At 49.0% G+C, this 22,987-nt stretch overlaps 1 protein-coding gene across 4 annotated transcripts in view; it reads right to left on the bottom strand.

The window, feature by feature from the left end:
* The window catches only part of WDFY2 (WD repeat and FYVE domain containing 2), a 158,012-nt gene that overhangs the window by 56,657 nt on the left and 78,368 nt on the right, over positions 1 to 22,987 (bottom strand). For all 4 annotated transcript variants that reach the window (XM_041731090.1, XM_041731088.1, XM_041731089.1 and 1 more), the window contains exon 3: positions 21,054 to 21,127. In XM_041731090.1, coding sequence (XP_041587024.1) covers positions 21,054 to 21,127 — 74 coding nt within the window. The remainder of the gene's footprint in view (positions 1 to 21,053; positions 21,128 to 22,987) is intronic.

Below are 22,987 nucleotides of genomic sequence, written 5' to 3'. Positions count from 1 at the left end.
GTCCAGCAGAAGGTCGTGTTACTTTACTTGGGCAACATCGTCCTGCAGAGAAGTTGCCAGAATGCCCTGTCATCAGCGAGTGCACAACAGGCCCGGGCCCGTGTATACACACACGCCATTCTCAACTCTCATGTGGCAGGTTTCACAAGGACAGTAATTCCTTTCTGTTGGTTTCTAAGAATTTACCTGTCACGTAGTTACCACGGCTCTTGCTTGGTAACGGAGGTCACCTCACCTGAGTCGTCGTTACTCGGTTTTTTTGTAGTCTGATTAGAGGTCAACAGACAGTACTTTGTATGTTCACTAAAATGAAAGCTATGGTCTTGTTTTCTGGGGATCCTTAGACGCCTACACCTCACAAGTTCCCATGGTGTCCTGGACTCTTCTATGAAATTCAGGGAGGTTATAACCCATGGTGCTGTGACGTAGCTTCTGCTACCGCCCAGAGAACCAGGCATGACAGGGCACAGTGAGGTCCCGGTGCTGGAAGGACTTAAATAAAGCGTCTGCAGCCCCCGCCCAGACCCCCAAACTTCACACACATGTCAAGGTGGCAGCCCCCACGCTGGGCCAAGCACATATCCTGACCAGTTTCCCCCCTCCCTTCCTCCCTCTCTTCCTTCTTCACTCTTTTTTCCCCCAAAAGTAATGTTCAACCACTGCAGAATATAAGAACTTGTTAGCAATCGATAATAATTAGGTTAGGAGGCAATGGGCTTGGCTCCTCTGCTATTTCCGTGGTCACCTTACCTGCTCAGGAGGAGTTCACAGTAAAGGACAGCTACACGGCTTCTAAGCTCACAATTAAGTCTTAAGGTGCAGTGAAAAAGGTCCTGAAGGATTCCAGTAACAGAACCACAGTACCTTCTGCATAAAAAATATATACATCAATTTTTAGTTGCTTGCTTTAATTGAAAGTTTGCCAGTGGGGATCCCTGGGTGGCGCAGCGGTTTGGCGCCTGCCTTTGGCCCAGGGCGCGATCCTGGAGACCCGGGATCGAATCCCACATCGGGCTCCCGGTGCATGGAGCCTGCTTCTCCCTCTGCCTATGTCTCTGCCTCTCTCTCTCTCTCTCTCTGTGTGACTATCATAAATTAAAAAAATAAAATAAAATAAAATCTTTCTTAAAAAAAAAAAAGTTTGCCAATGATCTCTTGTTTCTTAAAATATAGCACTACTTTAGGGAACAGAAATATATTCTAAAATTAGATTATTAACTACTGATTCTTTGTTGTGCTTGTTGTGTAACAGAGCATATAAACTGATTTAATGCTTGATAAATCTAATTTTTATGAAGAAAACGGAATTAGAGTCTCTGTGTAAGTTTTCCTCTCCTCCCAGAAAAAATACATTTCAAACTCTTAACCTAGCCCAGACGCCTTAAGTAAGAATGAAAGAAGGAATGATGTCATCTTCTTAACTATCCAGCAAAAGCATCACAAAGACAGCTGTGAGGTCCGATGTGTACCTACGTGAAGTCACTGAGAGAGAGAGGAGCCAGGTGTGTAAGAAGCTTTGTGAACACAGAGGCGCTACACTCCTGGCTAGAAACAAAGGTGTCTCCGTCCTGTACCCGCCTCCATAAAAGACAAATTGACTTGGGAACGCAAACTGGTGCGGCCATTGTGGACGACAGTGGGGAGGTTCCTCAGAAAATTAAAAACAGAGCCACCCTACGATCCACTAATCACACTGCTGGGTATTACCCAAAGAATATGAAAATACTAATTTGAAAGGACACAGGCACCCCTCTGTTTATTGCAGCATTATGTGCCGTAGCCAAATTAGGGAAGCAGCCAGGTGTCCACCAGCAGTTGAATGTACACACACACACACACACTCTGGGATATTATTCAGCCACAAAAAATAATGAAATCTTACCATCTTGCAACATGGCTGGATCTACAGGGTATAATGCTAAGCAAAATAAGCCAGAGACAGGCAAATACCATTTGATCTCAACTCATATGAGGAATTTAAAAAACGAAACAAATGAACAAAGAAAAAAAAAAAGACAAACTAAAAAGCAAACTCTTAACTATAGAGAACACACTGATGGCTGGGGGGGGGGGTGGATGGGTGAAACAGGTGATGGGGCTAAGGGCACACTTCTCATGATGAGCAGGAGTAACATATGGAACTGCTGAGTCTCTAGATGGTACACCTGAAGGTAATATCGCACCACGTTAACTACACTGGGATTAAAATAAAGGAGGGAAAAAAAGAAATCTAGTCTTCCATATCGCTGCCAATTACGTTTATGAAACCCTCAAGGAAAGTTGCTTATGAATTTTAGTAACTTTTGAAGATTAAATACTAAATATGGAATAAAAAAGAGAAAGAAATTGATTGAAAGCTGAAATCTCGTTGGAAGGCCCAATATTGGTAAAACTCTCATTTTGTATTTCCATATAAAATTCATTCTGCATCTACTTTAGAAATGTTCAGAAAATTGTCAAATATATTACTTAAGGTCCAATGGTTAATTTACATGAAGGTGACTGATTTTTTTTGTGTGGTAAAAACACATAACAAAGTCACCATCTTAATCATTTTAAAGTGTTTTGTTCAATAGTGTTAAGTATATTCATGCTGTTGTGAACACGTCTCTAGAATTTTTATCATCTTGCAAAACTAAAACTTTATACCCATTAAACATTAACTTCACCTCCGCCCTATCCTTGCTTCCTTGGTAACCACTTTCTGCTTTCTGTTTCTTTGATTTTGTTTCTTGTTTCTATGATACTTTAGATTTTTCTTATGACTGGAATCATACAGTGTTTATCCTTTTATGATTGGATTATTTCACTCAGCATAATGCCCTCGAGGTGCATCAATGTAGCATGTGATAGAATTTCCTTTTTTAAGGATGCATGATATTTTAATGTATGTACATATCACCTTTTCTTCTTTTTTTAAAAGATTTTATTCATGAGACAGAGAGAGAGAGAGAGAGAGGGAGGCAGAGACACAGGCAGAGGGAGAAGCAGGCTCCAGGCAGGGAGCCCGACGTGGGACTCGATCCCGTGTCTCCAGGATCGCGCCCTGGACCAAAGGCAGGCGCTAAACCGCTGAGCCACCGGGCTGCCCTGAATCACGTTTTCTTTACCCATCGACCTTTCAAAGGACATCGCCTGGGCTGTCCTCAGCTCTTGCACATTGTAGATCATGCTGCGGTGAGCAAGAGCGTGCAGGTGTCTCTTGCAGATCTTGCTCTGAATTCTCTGGGGCGTATATTCATCAGCGGGATTGCTGGCTCACGTAACAATTCTGTTTTTAATTTCTAAGGACCTCTACACAGAAGGGGGTGACTGGTTTTAAATTCGGTGTTAGAAAGCTACTACTACTACCTTTAAAACCACCGTTTTTGTTTGGTTTCAGAAGGAAGGGTGCGGTGCCTCCGGTTTGCCTCGGCTCTCAGGTGGTCCAGAACCAAAGTCCATCTTAATCGTCCTGTGACTTCCCTCTGTGTGTGACCCGAGGTGCCACGCGGCGCTTGGCTGCCGGGAACTCAAGCCAGCGAAGGAGAGAGGATTCAGGGCAGAGACGGAGGCCACACAGGGCAGCCTCCCGGCCCCTGCGGCTGCACTCGCCCGCCCTGAGTTCCTCTCTGCCAGGCCGGGGGCTCCTCCCCGGGACCCGGCCCCGTGTCCTCTTCCTCCAAGCGCAGCCTCTGGGCCTTGACCTGTCGCCGCGACTCTGCAGGGGACCCTCCAGCTCGCCTCGCCCCGCCGCGCTCCGGGCTTCCAGGCGCACACTCGGGGCGGCCCGCGCCAGGCCTTGCGCTCAGCGCCCGCTCCCCGATCGGTCGGTTCACAGAGAAACCGCGGCCGTGGGCCACGAAGCCCGACCGCTCCACCCTTCCCGGGGGCCACGCGGGGCCGTCTCTCGCCACGGAAGGGACCGAGCACGAGCACGACAGACACCCGCGCTCCGTCCTGACGCGACCACACTGTGCCCCACACGCTCCGACGCGCTCTTGCTCACGGCCTCGCCACGTTCTGCTGCACACACACAAGTATGGTCCCTGGTCTTGATGCCAAATTTTCTTTTCACTTTTAGTTTTTTTTTAAAATTCAAATTCAATCTAATTAACATATGGTGTATTATAAGCTACAGAGGTAGAATTTAGCGATTCATCACTTGCACGCCACACCCCGGACTCTCCTTGATGCCCACCACCCGGTCACCCGGTCACCCCGTCCCCCGCCACCACCCTTCAGCAACTCTGTTTCCTACAGTTAAGAGTCTCTGACGGTTTATCTCCCCCTGTTTTCCTCTCATTTTGTTTTCTCTTCCCTTCCCCTATGTTCATCTGTTTTGTTTCTTAAATTCCATCACTTTTACCTTATTACATATGTTCTTCCAAGCTTCCACAAGAACTTTCGGGAATCAGATGGAACATATAATAAACAGAAACTCCACAATGATAAAAAAAAAAAAAACCTAATTTTACAGCTGTTGACCCTATTTTGAAGGCTGTTTTTAATCTATAAAATTGCAGTGTTTCAAAATTATTGAGAAATTTAGAATTTTGAAATGAAATTCCAGGAAAGTAGTGACTTCTGCTCAAATATTTAAAGGGGAGGAACCTTCATTTCCTAATCTTTTATAAAAGGCAAAATGTCCCGAGGCCCGCCCTTCCCATGGTTTCTAGCTGTTCTTTCCCGCGGATGAAAAGGAGGAGAGGAGTCTCCCCCTTACCCGTGGGGTTCTCGTCTGGTCCCTTCCTACCAATATGTCTCGTGCGCTCTCCAGACTTGCTTTCAATAAGTGCTATTATTTTTCCTTCCCACACAAATTCTAAAAAACTAAAGTCCTGTCATTCTTATGTCTTACTCATATGACTGTCTCCACACTTCAGCAATCAGTGACCTAAAATATCTACCTCTTTGCTGTCGTTTTGTTTAAATTAGCATTTCTCAAATTCTCTGGTTCTCTTTACTCTTATAAAAATTATTAAGGACTTTATGGGTTGTATCTATTGATATCATTTTAGAAATGGACCCTGAGAAACTTTTATTTATTTATTTATTTATTTATTTTTTTTTTTTTTAAATTTATTTATGATAGTCACAGAGGGAGAGAGAGAGGCAGAGACACAGGCAGAGGGAGAAGCAGGCTCCATGCACCGGGAGCCCGACGTGGGATTGGATCCCGGGTCTCCAGGATCGCGCCCTGGGCCAAAGGCAGGCGCCAAACCGCTGCGCCACCCAGGGATCCCCCTGAGAAACTTTTAAAATAGTAATTCGTTAAAATAATAAAATGTTTAACAGTCACATAAATCATGCTATTAAAAGATCTATTTCACAAAACAAAAAAATTAAGTAGAGAGAGTGGCACCATTTCCCATTTCTGCAAATCTCATTAATAGAAGATAGCTGGATCTTCGTATCTGCTTCTGCATTCAATCTGAGTATTTACTAGAAAATGAGAGTTAAAAAAGGCAAATAACATCCTACTATTATCATGACAACAGCTCTAACCTTGTGGACCACAGTTTGAGAACTGCTGGTTCGGTGACTGACCTGACTTTTGGTGTTGATTAACCCTATTTTCAGATTCTGACAGCGTGCCCTGAAGAGTTCAAAGAATTATTCGTCTGTGTATGAATCATGACAAGGGGCTTCTCTGGCTCCCGAACACTGGAGCACTCTCTCCCCCCGGGAGCTGGAAGGGGAGGTGCCCCTTTCCCCTCCTCTCAAACCGAATGACCCTGATCTGTTCTGACCACATGTAGTCTAGAGGGGGAAGGAATACGCCAGCTGCAAACTCCCAGCTCAGCTCCACGCTCTGTCAGAAACCCCCGGTCATAGTTCCAGGAAGACGACACAAATGTCACAATGCGTGGAAGTAAGAGAAAAGATAACTGAGGTCTGTGTAGCAACAGCAGCTTTTAGCCTCTCTGGTTTCAAAATATCACCTACAAAGAAACCCAAATTGAGGTCTACAAATTCTTTTTTTTTTAATTTTTATTTATTTATGATAGTCACACACACACACACAGAGAGAGAGAGAGGCAGAGACGCAGGCAGAGGGAGAAGCAGGCTCCATGCACCGGGAGCCCGACGTGGGACTCGATCCCGGGTCTCCAGGATCACGCCCCGGGCCAAAGGCAGGTGCTAAACCGCTGCGCCCCCCAGGGATCCCTACAAATTCTTTTCCATAAACTCTCGTTCGAGTTCAGGTTCACACACAAAAGGCAATTTCAAGGTCTTTCCACACAAAGTGCAGGGCTGGCTGCCTCCTCTCTGGGTCGGCCTGGGTGATTAACGGTTTACCTGTCCCCGTCCTTCTTTAGCTGGACGGGAACACAGTTTGTGCTTTCCTACCCTGAGCCTTCCGACGCCGACTGCAAGTAACCAGATGCGGTTGGTCGTTGGACAGTAGCTCTCCCAAGGGGATGGCAGGGGGAGAGTAAAAGAAAAAGACACCCGGTTTAAGAGCAACTTTCAAGGCTGCCTCTGGCAAATTCCAGAATCTTAAGGACAAATAGTCCTGGAAGTTATTCGACAAATGGGGAATATCCTGCTCCAGGCCCAAACCCGAAGCCAGAACACTGACGCGTGACACAAAGAAAGTCGCTGAAGTATATCCTACCCCCCATGACCCTCCAGGGACAGCGGAAGAGCCTGCACCTTCTCAGTGACAGCTGCACACAAGTTCTCCTGTAACATTAAACAGCAAATTACAGGAGAGATCAGTTTGTATAATGTCTTGTCGCCCATACTTATTTCTTAGGCTCAAAACTTTGGGCAAAATTATTCTGAACAAGAAAGCTGCCTGCTGAAATCGGAAATCGCTTAGAGCTGATGTCACGAAATTTATGGGCCTGACAGTCAAGGCTGGCAACCAGCGCTCCTACTTGTGAAAGCAGCTGCAAGTTGGGATCTCTGGTTGCTAAGCTTTGTTATTTCCTGGAATTCTGGAGTTTGTAAGGGGTCTCAGAGATGGCCTAGCACAGTGACTCACCCTTCTGGTAAACTGATGTCCCGAGATACTAAGGGACTTGTCCAAGGTCACCGGCTTACTGGGTTGCACAGCCCAGGCTTAAAACATGGGTCTGTCTCTTTATTTTTTTTTTAACCTACTGATCTTCTGATTCAAACAAACCTCAAACAGTCTCTTCAAAAGGATCCTGACACCCAGGCGAACGCCTCATTGAATTGCCGTGAGCAAAGGGAAACGTTACGCTGCAGATTCCGAAATCACCAGATTCTTCAGAAACCAGGATGACAATCCACTAGGACAAACACGCAAGGAAGGCACAGAGCACACTAATGACATCTGCCCCGTCATCGGCCCTGCACCCCAGCCCGGCACCTGGGAGGGGACTGACTGGCAGGCGGCGGGCACCGACCGAGGGCGCCGGCCCACAGCAGCAGCTCGCTTCCCTGGCGGGGGACGATCGCGCCCGGGGTCACGGCCGCCAACCGCCGCTCCCGCACGTCCCTCCTGAGCCGCGGCCTTTCCAGTGCTTCCCCCGTGTCCCTGCTGGGGGCCTGCGCCACGTCCTGCTACCCGGCCCAGGCACTAGTTTCTCGTCTCCCAGGAGACGGTTCCCTTGTGCCGATCCCCATCGCCTTTCAAACTTGTCTCCAGGCAAGGCTCGACGGTCTGCGCTCTCGCCATCACTCATCGGCCGGACGGGCCTCTGCGTCGCTGGGTCCCGGGAGGCTGCGGATCTCGCACGCTACTGTACAACCTCATTAAGTTAAATCTATCCTCGATCACCTCGTTTTACCTTTTCTTGTGGATTTTAAGCTGAAAGGGACGGAGCTTTTGTTTTCTCCACGGTGTCTTCCACAGGTCAGCAGTTTTACCAAAAACATATGAAAACAAATCAATAAATACTTGTACATAAAGAAACATCCATTCTTTAAAAAATATCAAGTCAAGACGTAAGCGTACGACTATCAACACCCTGCCTCAGGCCCTTTGCACTTCGGCGCCTCCGGCTTGAACATTCCTCTCCCAGCTGCTGGCCGGGTCCACTCCCCCAGCCTTCCCGCCCTCTGCCAGATTACACCTCCTCGATGAAGCTTGGCGCGTCCAGCCTTCGGGAAACTGCGACTCGTCTCCTCCACCCCTCCCTCACGTTCCAATCCCCTCCTCTGCTGTTTCTCCCGTAGCCCCTCGCCCCTTCCAACATACGGAAGTTACCACAGTTGCTTACTGAAGGGAACCTACACGCGGAGAGGGACTGGGGCAGGGACAGTGGTCACTGACGGATCTCGGACACTCAGAACCCTGCCTGGCCCACAGACGTCACTCAACAGACGTTTCTTTAAAGAATTGAATAAAAGAATTCAAATGTTATTTTAAGGAAATTTTAAGTTATTTTATGTAAAATGTTATTTTGAGCTCATTATTAGTACACTTTGATATATGTGGAAATAATAATATAAATAGGCTATACGTATTACAAAGTATGATATTTTTTAGTAATGGCTACAATAAACATATCTGCCCAGAGTAGGCGTGACTGAAAATGTACAATTACCAGTCAAATAATTTTTAAAAAGGATAATTTTTAAAAAGTAACTGCCATGCTATTACTATTTGTAATCAATGTCAAATGTACTTTTTAAAATATTTATTTATTTGAGAGAGAGAGAGAGGGAGGGAGGGCGGGCCGGATACAGACACAAGAGGTGGGAAGGGGCGGGTGGGGGTAGAGAACCTCAAGCAGACTCCACAGTTGTGGAGTTTTTGGCAAAACTGCTGACCTGTGGAGCTGCTGAGCTGCCCTGAGCTGGACTCGAGGCTCGATTTCAGGACCCCGAGAACATCACCTGAGCTGAAACCAAGAGACAGACGCTTAACTGACTGAGCCACCCGGTCGCCCCAATGCCAAGTATACTTTTGACTGAAACCTCACGACTTATCTTTGTTTCACTCCCAGGTTGACAGGAAACCATAATAAGGTCCCGCTCTTTTAAAACCCTGAGATAAAAAAAATAATAATAATAAAAAAAATAAAAAATAAAACCCTGAGATATAAGACATATAACATTATATTAGGTTCAGGTGTACAACATAAGATTCAACAGTCGTACATATTGTGATGTGCTGCTGTACACGGTGAACTATTTCTAACCATCGTCTCTCTGCTAAAATGTTCAATTATCTTCAGCCTGAACATTATTCAAACCAAAGAAAGTGCAGATAGGTAGTCGTAAGCACAAATAGAAAGCGTTATTACACATAAAACCCACTTTTACTGGCCCCCAAAAAGGTGCTCACATGAAACAAAGTGGCTTAAAATTATGATTTTAGAAGATTATGTGTAGGGGCCCCGGGGTGGCTGACTCAGTGAAGTACCTGACTCTCGATTTCAGCTCAGGTCATGATCTCAGGGTCCTGAGGAGAGGCTGGCTCAGCATCAGGCTCCACGCTCAGCAGGGTCTGCATCTCTCCTACACCCTCCCGTGGCCCTCCCCCACACGCTCTCTCTCTCTCAAACAAATAATCTTTTAAAAAAATAAGTTCTGGGCAGCCCAGGTGGCTCAGTAGTTTGGTGGCGCCTTTAGCCCGGGACCTGATCCTGGAGACCTGGGATCGAGTCCCACGTCAAGCTGCCTGCATGGAGCCTGCTTCTCCCTCTGCCTCTCTCTCTCCCATTAATAAATAAATATAATCTTTAAAAAAATAAAGTAAAAAACAAAAAAATAAGCTCTGCTTTAAAAAAATTCTCTTTGAACTTAAATGGCAAATAATCATGTAACAAATCATACTCTTTAATTTAAATAAAACTGTTAACCCCATCAAAAAGTAAATTAAAGTTCATCTCTTCTTGAACAGAATTTCTGCTACAGAAGTAATAATTACCAGTTATTAAGGCCTTTATATAAACGATCTCTTGTAATCCTCATAAAAATCCCAAGAGGCACATGTGATTATTCCCAATCTACAGGGAGTAAATTAAGGTTCATGTGAAGTTAACCAACCTGCCCATTATTATGCAGCTAAAAGACGGGAGAGCTGGAGTTGAGATGCAGATTTCTCTGGAGGCCAAGTGGTCACCTCAACACCAGGACGCCCGCCCCTGACGTGCGAAGGCCAAGCGTGTTGACCCCACAGCAGAGAGCGGAAGGAAACAAGAACTTCTAGGGGATCCCTGGGTGGCGCAGCGGTTTGGTGCCTGCCTTTGGCCCAGGGCGCGATCCTGGAGACCCGGGATCGAATCCCACGTCGGGCTCCCGGTGCATGGAACCTGCTTCTCCCTCTGCCTCTCTCTCTCTCTCTCTCTCTGGTGACTACCATAAAAAAAAAAAAAAAAAAAAAAAGAACTAGAAGGCCGACCCGACGGTCGGAATGGAAGGAAAGGAGAGAGAACTTCTGGACAGAAATGCAAACGGAACTGGTTGGCCTTGATTCCTCCGACAGCGACTACGGAGGTTCCCATCTGCGGAAGGCTCTGCGGCGGGCACTCCACGTGGCTGTGCCTTTACCACGTTCCCAGCCTTCGAGCTGCTCAGGCCCACGGAGGTCAGGAAAACAAGGCAATTCAGCACTTGCGAAATGACTCCCACGGACCAGACCGTCTCAGCAACGGCAGACGTTATCTTATTTAACCCACAGTCTTATAAATGAAACCTGCACGTAGGCTGAAGGCATCACAGGCGCTGGCGTGCGAGTCTGAGCTCAGCGCTGTGAGGACCCGCAGGGAGACCCTTTCACCCTGCCCTGGGGTACAGCGGGCTTCTCCTAAGAACGGGTTTGGGGCCCGCAGCCCATTCTTACAGGTGGGAGAGGAGCTTCTCAAGGGACGGGAAGCCGGCCGTAGGCAAGGGGGCCCCGCGTGCACGGGCACTGATGTGTGAACCGAGCAAGTGTGATAGCAGGGCAGGAGGGCTGTGACAGGTGAGGCTGAAGGAATGGGCCGGAGCTGACAGGTGGGGGCTCGCCCTTGGGAAGCTGTTGACTCTACACGCAGAGGAGTGGCGTGATGGCAGCAGGACGCGGAGTATGTGACGGCGGGAGCTGGTGACCACGGACAAGAGACGGCAGGACCGACGTGGGGCTCAGAGCAGCAGCCCGAGCGAAATGTGCAGCAGAGACTGTTTTTTAAAGATTTTCTTTATTTGCTCATGAGAGACAGAGAGAGAGGCAGGGACCCTGCAGAGGCAGAGGCAGAGGCAGGCTCCCCGCAGGGAACCCAGTGCAGGACTTGATCCCAGGACCCGGGGTCACAGCCTGGGCCGGAGGCCGACGCTCCACCGCTGAGCCCCCCGGGGGCCCCTGGACACGGAGATTTTTAAGGAACCAGTGGAACGGAGGCCGAGGAAGTGTGCAGGGCGTTCTGACGTCAGCGGGCGAGGGCCGCGAGCGCTGCGAGGCTGGAGGGGAGACGCGGCCCTGCCTCCTGCTGCGGGCGGGCCAGGCCATGGAGCCTGCCCCAGGGGTGAGGGGGGAGGGAGGCGCTGGGCCCCGGGGATGACCTCCCGCAGGTGTCCTGGCCGCGGCCGGAGGGCGGGGAAGTGCAGAGTCTGCACGGGGCTCAGGGGGCACGGATCATGGAGGGGAGCGCGAGGCAGAGGCTGGGCGCTCAGGCGGCTCCGTGGGGGGCGGGGGGCATGGACACAGCAGCCGCCCCCCATACCCGCCGCCCCCCGGCCTGGCCCTCCTCCCTCCTCCTGGGCCCCGGGGCGGGCGGCCCTGCCCCTCTGTAGCCGTGGCTTGTGCTCCGGGCGCCACAGGCCCGCCGGCAGGTCCTTGGGCCCTGGCACCGCCGTGAACCGAGAGCAGGGCAGCCGCCGGCGGGGGGTGAGGGGTGAGGGAGCGGGCACCGAAGCACGCGGGGCACTTGCTCCGGCGAGCGCCTCTCCTTGGCGGTGGCCCCCAGGGACCTGGGGCACAGCCGGGCACCGAACTCCCGAGCCCCAGGCCCGCGCTCCCGCGCCTCCCTCCCTCCCCCGTCCCGGGATCGACCCCCCTCAGGTCTCTGCCTCTGGGTCTCCCAGCAACAAGTACACGCGTGTCCAAGCAGGGCCGCGTGGGTTGCGCGAGCGGGGCGGCGGGACGGGCGAGGAAAGCTGATGGGCCTCCCGCACCCACCGCGGCCCTGGTGGCCCGGATCGAGTCAGGGAGCCTGCTTCTCCCGCTGCCTGCGTCTCTCCCTGGGTCTCTCCTGAATAAACGAATAAAATCTTAAAAAAAAAAATAAGAACAACAGAAAGTAGCTGCGGCTGAAACTCCAGAGGGGAGGGCGCCGAGCTAAAGGAGGCAGTGGAGGAAAGGCCCAGGTCCCGCAGGGGCAGGGCCACGGGAGACTCGGAGCCCGTGCCCAGGAGCAAGGGAAGCACCGAGGGGCCTGGCAGGGGAACGGCAAGGTCAAGCGCGTACCTGCACATCCTCCCGCCGCCAGTACGGAAAGCGGACTGCAGGAGGCAGGGTGGGCACGGGAGGACGCCACGGAGGCCACCGCGGGCCCGGAGCAGACCGGGAGGAGGGTGCGGGCGGGGCCGGGGGGAACCCGGCGAGGTTGGGACCCGGGAACCAGTCACAGGAAATACGGAGGAAGCGGAACGTCAGAGAAGAGCTCCGCGCAGAGATCAACACGTTGGGGCCACGGTCACAGGGGCGCCCACGGAGCCGTGCCCCGGGGACCACAGCCCAGGGAGGGGAAGCTGAGCCAGAGCTGGCTACCGGCCTCTGTGCTGAAAACGGACCGGCCAGGGATCCCTGGGGGGCGCAGCGGTTTGACGCCTGCCTTTGGCCCAGGGCGCGATCCTGCAGACCCAGGATCGAATCCCACGTCGGACTCCCGGTGCATGGAGCCTGCTTCTCCCTCTGCCTGTGTCTCTGCCTCTCTGTCTGTATCTCTCATGAATAAATAAATAAAAATTAAAAAAAAAAAAAAAGAAAAGGAAACGGACCAGCCAGAAAACGGGGGAAAGCCGGGGGAGCACAGGGCTGTGGACACAAATCAGGAGACTATTTCAGGAAGAAAGACAAGAGCTAAATGCTGCAGGAGGCCAAAGACGACGACCTAAAAATGTCAGCAGGTCAGGCCCCAAGGAGATCTCGGGGCGGAGTTGCAGAGCCGGGGCGGGGGTGCAGAGTCACGGGGACGGGTCCTGGGAGGACTGCGACTCTGGGACAGAACAGAGCTATGATGTCTTTGTTCTTGTTAAAACAAAACAATAACAGGTGCCTGGGTGGCCCAGTGGGTTAAGGACCGACTCCTGATAAGCTCAGGTCATGATCTCAGGGTCTGAGACAGCCCCACACGGAGCTCTCTGTCGGCGGGGGGGGGCTTGGCACTCTCCCTCTCCCACCCCGCCTCTCCCTGCTGTGTGATCGTGCTCTCTCTTTCTATCTCATATGAATAATAAAATCTTAAAAAAAAAAACAAAAAACAAAAACGGGGGCCTGGGTGGCTCAGTGGGTTAAGTGTCTGCCTTCGGCTTGGGTCATGCACTCAGGGTCCTGGGATCAGGCCCCGCATCGGGCTCCCTGCTCAGCGGGGAGCCTGCTTCTCCCTCTCCTTCTATCCCTGCCCCCTACTTGGGTCCCCCTGGTTAAATAAATAAATAATGCTTAAAAAAGAAAAAAACCAGAAACCAATAACCAATGGGCAGGATCCAGGGAGGAGGCAGACATTAGAGATGTTAGACTAAGAGAAAGTCACTTGGAACATGATGCGCTCATCAGCTCCCAGCCATGGCCCTTCTGGAACACAGATACACCACGTGACGTGCTCAAGAGACGAGGACGACCGCCATCTGAATCAGTAATTCCAGGTCCCCGGGAGGCCATCCTTTGTGGCAGATCATGTCTGGAGACGACGGGTAAGCGATGTCAACCTACCATGTGCTACACTGCATCTCCTCAGCACCCGATTTAAGGCAGGGGAATCCGGGAGTTCCTGCGGACACGCACGCTGCAGAATCCGCGTAACAGTGGGACCAAGAAGCCCTTCGAAAGTCCGTGACTGCAATGGAGATGCCACAAAATAACCCTGAGCCAAAGAGTGCCCTTGGCATCTGCATTCACTACCACTTGACCGAGTTTTAGGAACAAAAGAGGACAGGATGACACGCACGGTGACGTAACTGAGGAGAGAAGCTGATCCTTGAGACGTGCTGAGGAGGTCTGTGATCCACACAAAACCCTAACGACGCGCTGACGCCCACCCCGACAGGAAGCACGGTCTTTGACAAAACCACCGTCAGTGAATCACACTGGATGAGCACACGTCGGCACCCCAGGGCCCGTCCTGCTAAGCAGAGAAACAGCTCCTCCGTGAGTACGGACGTCGGGAGGCACCAGGATCTCTCCCGCAGGAGCGGCCCGGCTGGATGCTCAGCGCGGGTAGCAGCTGACGCCCGGTATCCGCAGGCTGTCACCACCGAGAACACGACGTCCCACGTGCGCTCGTTACAACCACAGGAAGAAACAACTCACCCAAACCATCTCGTTACATGAAAGGCTCAAATTCTTTTCTGCTGCTGCTTCTTCTTTTTTTTTTTTTTTACACCTTTTTAGCCATGGCTAAATGCATGGAATAACATGAGCCTCCAATCCAGTAGTGACCATCGTGGGGCAACTCCCTGCGGCTGGGCTTAGTGGCACGGGAAAAAAATGAACTTGGCATCGTAAGAGGAGAATCCTAGCTCTGCCACCAGTTCTTAACACGTGACCTACAATACATCACAGTCTAGGGGAGGGGGGCATTAGCTGTAGAAGAATGAAGGTCCCTTTCAATTCTAGTATCTCCTTGTCTCCTCCAAGAGGATGTTGAATCACCTTTTCATATCGCTGGATACTTCTTCCCGGAGCCATCATGGTGCATAGTCACCAAACTGCTTCCTAATCAACGGTTAGAACACGGTAGGAGACACTGTGCGTATAGTATTATCAGGTATCCTGGGTTGAACAGGATCTTCCCTAAATTCATGGCCATTGGAACCTCAGGATGTGATCTTATTGGGAGCAAAGGCCTTTACAGATGTAATTAGTTAGGATGAGATCATGCTGGATTACGATGAGGTTTTTTTTTTTTTTTTTTGAGATTTTATTTATTTACTCATGAGAGACACAGAGAAAGAGGCAGAGACCAGGCAGAGGAGAAGCAGGCTCCCTGCGGGGAGCCCGATGCCGGACTCAATCCCAGGACCCTGGGGTCACATCTGGAGCCAAAGGCAGACGCTCGACCGCTGAGCCCCCCAGGCGTCCCTAGGGTGAGCTCTCCATCCAGTACTGCTGTCCTTGTAAGAAGGCCACGTATAAACACGGAGACACGGAGAAGAAGGGGACATGAAAACAGAGGCAGGGGTTGGAGGGACACATCTACGAGCCAAGACTTCCAGCAACCACCAGAAGCTGGGAGGAAACGAGGGTTCTCTCGTAGAGCCTCAGAAGGGGCCCTGTCACCACCTGGCTGGGACTTTAGTCTCTGGCCCTGGGAGAAAATAAATTCTGTCGTCCTCAGCCCCTGGGTTGGCAGTACTGGTGAGAACGGCCCCAGGAAAGCAGGGGCCAGGCACCGGTCACGACTCCTGCTGCTCTCACGGCCACACGTGAGGACTAAGACATACAATACCTCAGACCTTCAGAATATGAGAAAACACCCGGGGAGTTCGAGACACTGGTTTTGGGTGATTAAAACAGCAATGACGATTCTTCAGTGACCTTGTAGTGGATGCTAAGGATTATATTTTCAAAAAGGTAATTTCTCCTTTTATTTGAAAAAGTGACCTCCTGCACGTCTCTTGCTGGAAGCATCAGCCTTCTGGAAGGGGACACTTTTTGCCTCCCTGGTGCAACCGGACCCTTTGCCTGACTCCTGCGACGCAGACGCCCAATCCCTGGGATCCTGCCAAGGCGTACACCCCTGGGCATCCACCAGGTGAAGCAGCCTCAGGCACACCGCCCAGGGAGTAAGTGCCGGTGACACAGAGCGATGCTCTCGGAAGGCTGTTAATCTCATCTGTAAAACAGGAATCTCCAAATGATAGGAAACGGCGTGGGACGGTATATTCCTGCAGCAATCCCAGACGCTCAACAGAGCTGTAGTCTAAGCAAAAGAAGAGGCCCTGAAAGACTCCTCAACAGCGCAGTCTGGGGGCCCACCAGGCGTCAGGAGCAGGTCGTATTTCTGCTTCCACTTCTTGGTCGTTTGCTTTAGTGAAGCTCCGTTTATGAGTTTCAAGCAGCAGAGGATGGACACCAGGTTCTTCCGTGCGCCCCAACTGTCGCGTGCCGGCCGTCGGAGCAACTACGGCCTGGGCTAAGCGCCCACTGAGCTGTCAGCACCCGGACCACCCCAACTAAACGCCTTCCTTCCACGCTTTGATGCTGCAGAGCGTCCGTGGTGGGCCGGGGACTCCGTGGGGACACAGACTGAAGCACACGAGGCCTCTGCCTCCCGCCAGGTCGGCCTAGCGAAGGACACAGCCCCACAGACGAACGAGGCCACACGGCCAGGACACTGTGGAAAAACAGACACAAGCTGCCCGTGGGCCAGGACCACGGGCGGGATGGAAAGCCTTGAGCAGGAACACTCTCTGCACTAGGCGGCGGCTCCCGACGGCCCCCGACGGCCCCGGATGCGGCCCGGGCAGCAGGACACGCAGCTCGCCAGGCACGCAGGGCTCCCAGCTGGGTGGACAGCTGCCTCCCGGCCCAGGGATGCCGTGGGTCTTGGCGTCCTTGGGTGACAGACAGGGCCCCTGGGGCCGGGCGCTGGGTACACACCCAGTGTCGGGGCGAAACGGAGGCGCAGCACCGTGTCTTCTCTCTCCTTCCACCCCCTGCACAGCCCTGTGAGCTGACAGTGGCATGTGCCACGGGAGCACAATCCCCACAGGAGCACAATCCCCACAGGAACGACCACAACAGGACACAGCCGTGCACGGTCGGCATCATGACCATTATCCTGAACGCTAAGCATCGTAAACGTCAATCTTTTCTTCTCATTCCAAACTTACCAGAAGCACATATATGGAAACAACCTTCAGAGAACAGAGATTTATGATTTGGGGGATTTGTTTAAAAAAAAAAAAAACCTTCAATGAATATGCATTTATCCGGCAAGATTTCAATAAAAAACTTCAGTTCATTAACATTTTTTTTTAAAGATTTTATTTATTTATTCATGAGAGACTCAAGGAGAGAAGCAGAGACGCAGGCAGAGGGAGAAGCAGGCTCCCTGTGGGGAGCCCCACGGAGGACTCGATCCCAGGACCCCGGGGTCACACCTCAGGCTGAAGGCGGCGCTAAACAGCTGAGCCACCCGGGCTGCCCACCCACGAACAGTTCTGATGAAGCAGAAAATCCATATATTTATAAAGATTAGCATCTACACATGTCTGTGACTACGGCGTTATTCAGTAGGGTCGGTGAAAATTGGCTCAAGGAAGTTCTTTCATTTCTGCGTGGACATTTCCTTACCAGTTATCCTTCCCAAATACCTTAGAAACTCTGCCGGGGATGCTGGAGGGGGATCCTCCCTGCTGGGGATCGAGCTCCTTCATAGGCCAACTGCTCGTCCTGAGCCAGGACCCCAACCACCTTGTACACTATCTCTACTTCTCAAACTGGTTCTTTTGTCCCCAAACCTTTCCTGCCCTCTCTTCCCGCCATGTTTCCCTCCCCTATGCCATTCACCTTGCCTGAAATACCTTCCCTTCCCATCTTCAGCCAAAGGAACCCCAGCCCACTGCCAACACCCAGTTCACATCCAGTCTCCACGGAGCCGACCCGGACCGTTACCTCCCACGCTCTCCTCACCTCGCTGTCCTGTCGGCATCGCACTCACTGGTGTGCTGCGGCTGGGGCTGTTATTTTTTTACTCTGTGTTACTTATTCCCTAATTTCACTCTCCCTTTTCCTCCAACTGAGTAAGCTTTCAGAGACCAGAAGCCACATGTTAGAATTGACAGAAAATTTCAAAGTCCCACTTCAGCATGAATAGCCTGCACAATAGGACTGACTTTTTGGACATTAAAACAGATGACATTTCTGAAAACTCAACATGAATTCTATTGCCATAACGTTTTCCCCTGCAGAAGGTGATTCCATTGTGACAACCATTTTGAATGGCAACAGAATTATACAAATAAATTATCTCAGAATTCAAGCAGGTGCTTATCGCAGCCAGCTACCCTAAATAGTAAGAGCGTTTGCACTTTAGTCAACAACTTATTCGGCAAACTATTCACTGAGTCCCTAATCTGTACAAGGAGCCACACTGAGATCCACTGGGAGAGGAGATGAACAAAAGGCCGGTCAAGTCCTCAACACTCAAAACTTTAATGGAAGAGACAGACTTGAAAACTTTTTACAAAACGAGTTAAATGAGCAATTCAGTATAGCTAAGCTACGGAGTAAGCCGGGTGATTAACTTCTACTGGTGGACCTTAGGAACCACCCACCAAAACACAACAAAACCAAAAAAAAAAAAAAAAAAAAAATGGAAAAGAGGACATTGGAAAGAGGCTCTGAGAGATAATTGGGGCTCTGCAGACCACGATGGCAGAAAGGGGGTTGGGAAGACAAGGTCCGCGAGAGCAGGATGTGCAGACATGAAAGCACGGCCTCACCCATTCTAGCTCCTCTCAGTAGTGGTGACCTGACCTGCTGCTTCGTGAGAAGCTGAAAGGCCGTTCCCCTCCTACATCTCATAACTGTCTCTTCCCCACGGCTACAGTCTCCAAGTGGTGCAGGACCCCCCTGCTGCTCGTCTAAGGGCTCATCCTGGTGCAGCGCTCCCTCTCCCTGTCCTTCCTTTTGCAGACAAGTTTTTGTGAGCATGGTCTGTGCGGTCGTCTCTGCTTCATCTCCAATTCATCCGATTACTTGAGGTTAACTACTTCTTGAATCCTTTTTATTCGGTAGAATAAACAGAAACAAGGATTTACTTTCTGATAGCCTCTCTCTTTCTTTTAAAATAAGTTAACCAAAAAAAAAAAAAAAGTTAACCGTATTTCTTTTTAAAATGTATTTGCTATATTCAGGGAACAGAGAATGAATAGTCTGCACAGGATTTCTCACGTCCACAAACTATTCAACAGCTGAGACTCTGTAAGTACTTCTCACCCCCATGAGAACGCTGAACCTTAAGCCCTTCTCTCCAGGTGCCCTCCCCTAACTCAGCTCTTCACAGTTCTTCACATGAGAAGAGGGAGCATATACAATTAATTCATCCTCTTCCACAACATAAAACAGGTCCTTTTAAGGAATTATGTCATGGGAGCTGGGTCCTTAATCTCCTCTAGAAGATCAGGGTAAGGTAAGGTCTGGTACATTCACGCTGCACCGACATCCCTACAGAAGAACCCCAGCCGAGACCCCTTGATTTACGTTCTGCTTCTCCAGCAGTTTCATTTACTAAGGGAGTAATGGCTAAGACGGTCTCTCCTCCTGTACACGATAAACAGCCAGAACTCTCCGTGACTTACTTACTTTGCTCACCTTTCTTACCTTCAGAGCCAAATTTATCAGCACCCATTAACCACCTACGCTGATTCCAAAAAACGCAAAGACTCACCTCACCCATATGTTATATACACTTCAGCCTTTTCATGGACAGTGAGTGCTACATATACGGTCCCATGAACTGCTGGACAATATATAGATCTTAGCTCATCTTTTCAGATTTCCTTTGCAGTGAACATTTCAGTTCACTGAACAATCCAGTTACCCCCCTCCTTCATCTTTTAAAAATAAATTTATCCCCCCGCCACATCCCACTTTTTAAAAATAACTCTCCTTCGAGCAGATGAAGATCTGTATCATTCACTTCTCTTCTGTCCTCCTACAGAACAGAGTTTACAGACCTACCGACTGCATTGGACATTATAGAAACTGCATAAATATTTGTCAATAGGCAGATTTACATATAACAATATTGTTAAAATTTCCATAAATGTCACCAAACAAATGTTCTGACTAAAGACCAAATGGAAAATTTCAAGCCCACCTCTTCAGACCCCTTGTAAGAATCAGGTTAGATTACAGATGGAAACCCACATTCCATATGTCTAACTACTTAAAAGTCATACATCAAGTTAAACTATTAAATGAAATATTTTTAAATGAAATATGTTCTCCTCTGCTAATCCTGACAAATAGCCCTTCAACCACCTGGCAGTGCAGGAGTGACTCTAGAATTTTCGGACCCCTGAAAGCTCCACAATATAGTACGTGCAGGCTCTCTGCTGTTTGGGGCCAGGAAAACGTCATTCAGGTCCTCAGAACAAGGGGTGGTGGTGTGAGGGCCCAGGCTGCGCACACCCCCTTGACCGCTTAGGTCCTTCGTCCTGTGGGGAAATGTGACCAGAACAGCGTTCTCTCACTCAGGGCCCCAAAGAAGGGCCTCTCTTGCTGGGTCTGAAGGCAATACTGGCTGATTTACCAAAATGGAGAATTTACCAGATCGGTCTTGTTACCTTTAGCTAATATACCAGCTAAGATTAAATATATAAAAAGATGATTAAGTAAGTGGTAAAACCTGAAATTCCAATCCCTAATCACTTTAGTTCCCTCAAGATCTATAATAAAAAAAGAGCCTAACACTTATCTGAATCTACCCTGAGGCCTCTGCAGAGTCTGTGCTTTAACAATTCATACAATTTACTGGACTCTACTCACATGTTCGAGGGAGTTAAGACAAGAAGGAGCAGAGAAGAGGGAAAGGAGGAAAACATCAAGTATCAGAGATCAGACATGCGGGTCAAAGAAGACATTTCCCTGGTGTTCTGTTGCTGGTCGAGGAAGCATGTGACCGATGGGCCATGACGAGCCATCTGATGACTGCGGGCTCCCGCTCACTCAGACTCAAGCAGCTCGCTCACTGGCCTCACAAAGCTCCTCTCCTAGCCACCGTGTCCACGGCGAGGCAAGCTGAATCTTGTCAACGTTTAAACTGAGACTCCCTACCCCTCACCGTAATCGGCTGCACTGCAATGTCCACTTCGCTTAGCAAGAAAATTAATTTGTTAGTTTGAAAAAAACTAATACATAACTTTCATCACAAGACACATATGCACACTCCACGGGAAGGGAAGTATTTCAACTGGAAATCTTATTGACGTGTACTTACTGAGATTGTACCATTGTCTAGACCTATGGACAGTCTTCTTGTTTCCGGGTTAAAAGACATGCATGAACATGGAGCTGAAAGAAATGAACATGTTGATGAAATTAACAAAATGATGACTCTCATTGATTCAGGAGTGACTAACTAGCTAAAAGCGTGTGGCTATTTTTTCCCCCACTATTTCCTGAAAAACAGTTCATTTAACACCCACTCACCAAAAAACAAAAACAGTAATTTTACAACCAACCCCTAGTTTTTCAGTTACCCTTTTAATGAATATAACGAGTAAGATATTCTCAAACTGGACTAGTTCCAGGGGGCTTGGTCTCGGCTGTTCCGTCAGTATGGAATCTAAACGCGCTTGGCTACATTAACAATATTTTGTGCTGTGTAATCGCTCTGTCACCGGTCTCTCTCTCTTCCACTCAAACTCCATCTGTAATACAAACAACCTATCTTTTCTCAACTAGGCGGGGGAAAAAAAAAGAAAGAAAGAAAGATCTTATAATTCCCTCCTCCCCCGACGTACACATACTAGTATAAAAATCTGTTTTGTGATTCAGAATTGACTCAGGGCATGTGGACTAACAGAAATCTTTTACTCTCAGCACTGAAGGCTGTTAATTGGAAAAATAAAAAAAATGAGGATCTGTCTCAATTTGAGGGAGAACCAATCGGACACAGGGCCAGGCTCTACTGGAAAAAAATCAAGTCTGGATAGGGCCTCCCTGTTCCGCAGCATTGGCTACTACCTGAGTAGACCTGAGCCTAGGTAAGCATGCCTGGAAGCCAGCGTGGCCAAGAAGTGCCTGCTGAACACACAGCTTCCAGGTCCCTGCCTCCTCCGTCTACACTGGCTCGTAAGAATGGGGCGTGTTGACAGTTTATCTCAACTGAAATCACTGTTCGATAAACGAGTCCAACGCAAATTTTAAATGTCTCTTCCACCTTCACAACCCAGTAGATCACAAACTGCTCATCATCATAGTCAGCCTCAGATATCTTTATTCCTGCTTTCTACTGCTATGATTAGATGTCTTACTCAAGGTCACACAGGAAGAAAAAGTTGGAAAAGGTTCAAAGACACAATTCAAACACACAATCCTACTTTGAAATACCCAACTTAGATTGCCTCTCAACTACAAAAGGATTTCAAGTTCTACTGACAGAGCCACTTCGTAAACACATCACTTGGTAACATTCTTTTTGTTCCCTATAAGAGGACCCTGAACAGAAAAGATCTTCCAAACTGCATCAAGTATTTACTTTCTTCTAATTTTCAATCATGATATATTCAGAGAATGGAAACACAGAAAATAATCCTCCCCACGACTTCCACCAGTACAGCAGGATATCTTCAATCTGATGAGCCACAAAATTAAAGTGGATTCCCGAAAGTACACTGCTGAAAAAAGCAGTCAAATGGTATTTAATGTGCTGCTCTAAAGAAGTCAGTCTTTCTCACCGGTGGCCCATAAACTATGTTGGCACAATTTCTAGGCAGGTGTTAAGATGCCAGGTCTCATAAGCTTGTAACGTGCGTTCAGAATTAAGATCTAACAACTTTATTGGAAAGTTATCATATTTGCTGAAAAAAAGAGAAAAATAATGTGATTACAACTACATCAAGTATATCAGCACCTAAAAATGAACATGGAGAAATGAAACAGGTTTTGTGTTTGTGTGACAAGAGTACTCCTATAATTCTGTCTTTGATCTTATCATTTTGCTATTACTGTTAAAAGTTTTAAACAGCTAATGGTTTATTAGGATATAAGCATGAGCATGTGAAGTACCACTCGATTGCCGCCCAAAGGGCTATAAACTACTCAAGAATAACCTTATCACTTTAGCTGCCTCTGCCTGACTATATAAAAGTCTTTCTGTGTGATTTCCTCCAAAGTTCATATCTGGTTATGTAAAGAAAACCCACTGAT

The sequence above is a fragment of the Vulpes lagopus genome, chromosome 16 (assembly GCF_018345385.1).
Source record: "Vulpes lagopus strain Blue_001 chromosome 16, ASM1834538v1, whole genome shotgun sequence".
Classification (NCBI taxonomy): domain Eukaryota; kingdom Metazoa; phylum Chordata; class Mammalia; order Carnivora; family Canidae; genus Vulpes; species Vulpes lagopus.
Note: the sequence above shows the minus strand (reverse complement) of the source record. Positions and strands in the feature narration are given on the sequence as shown.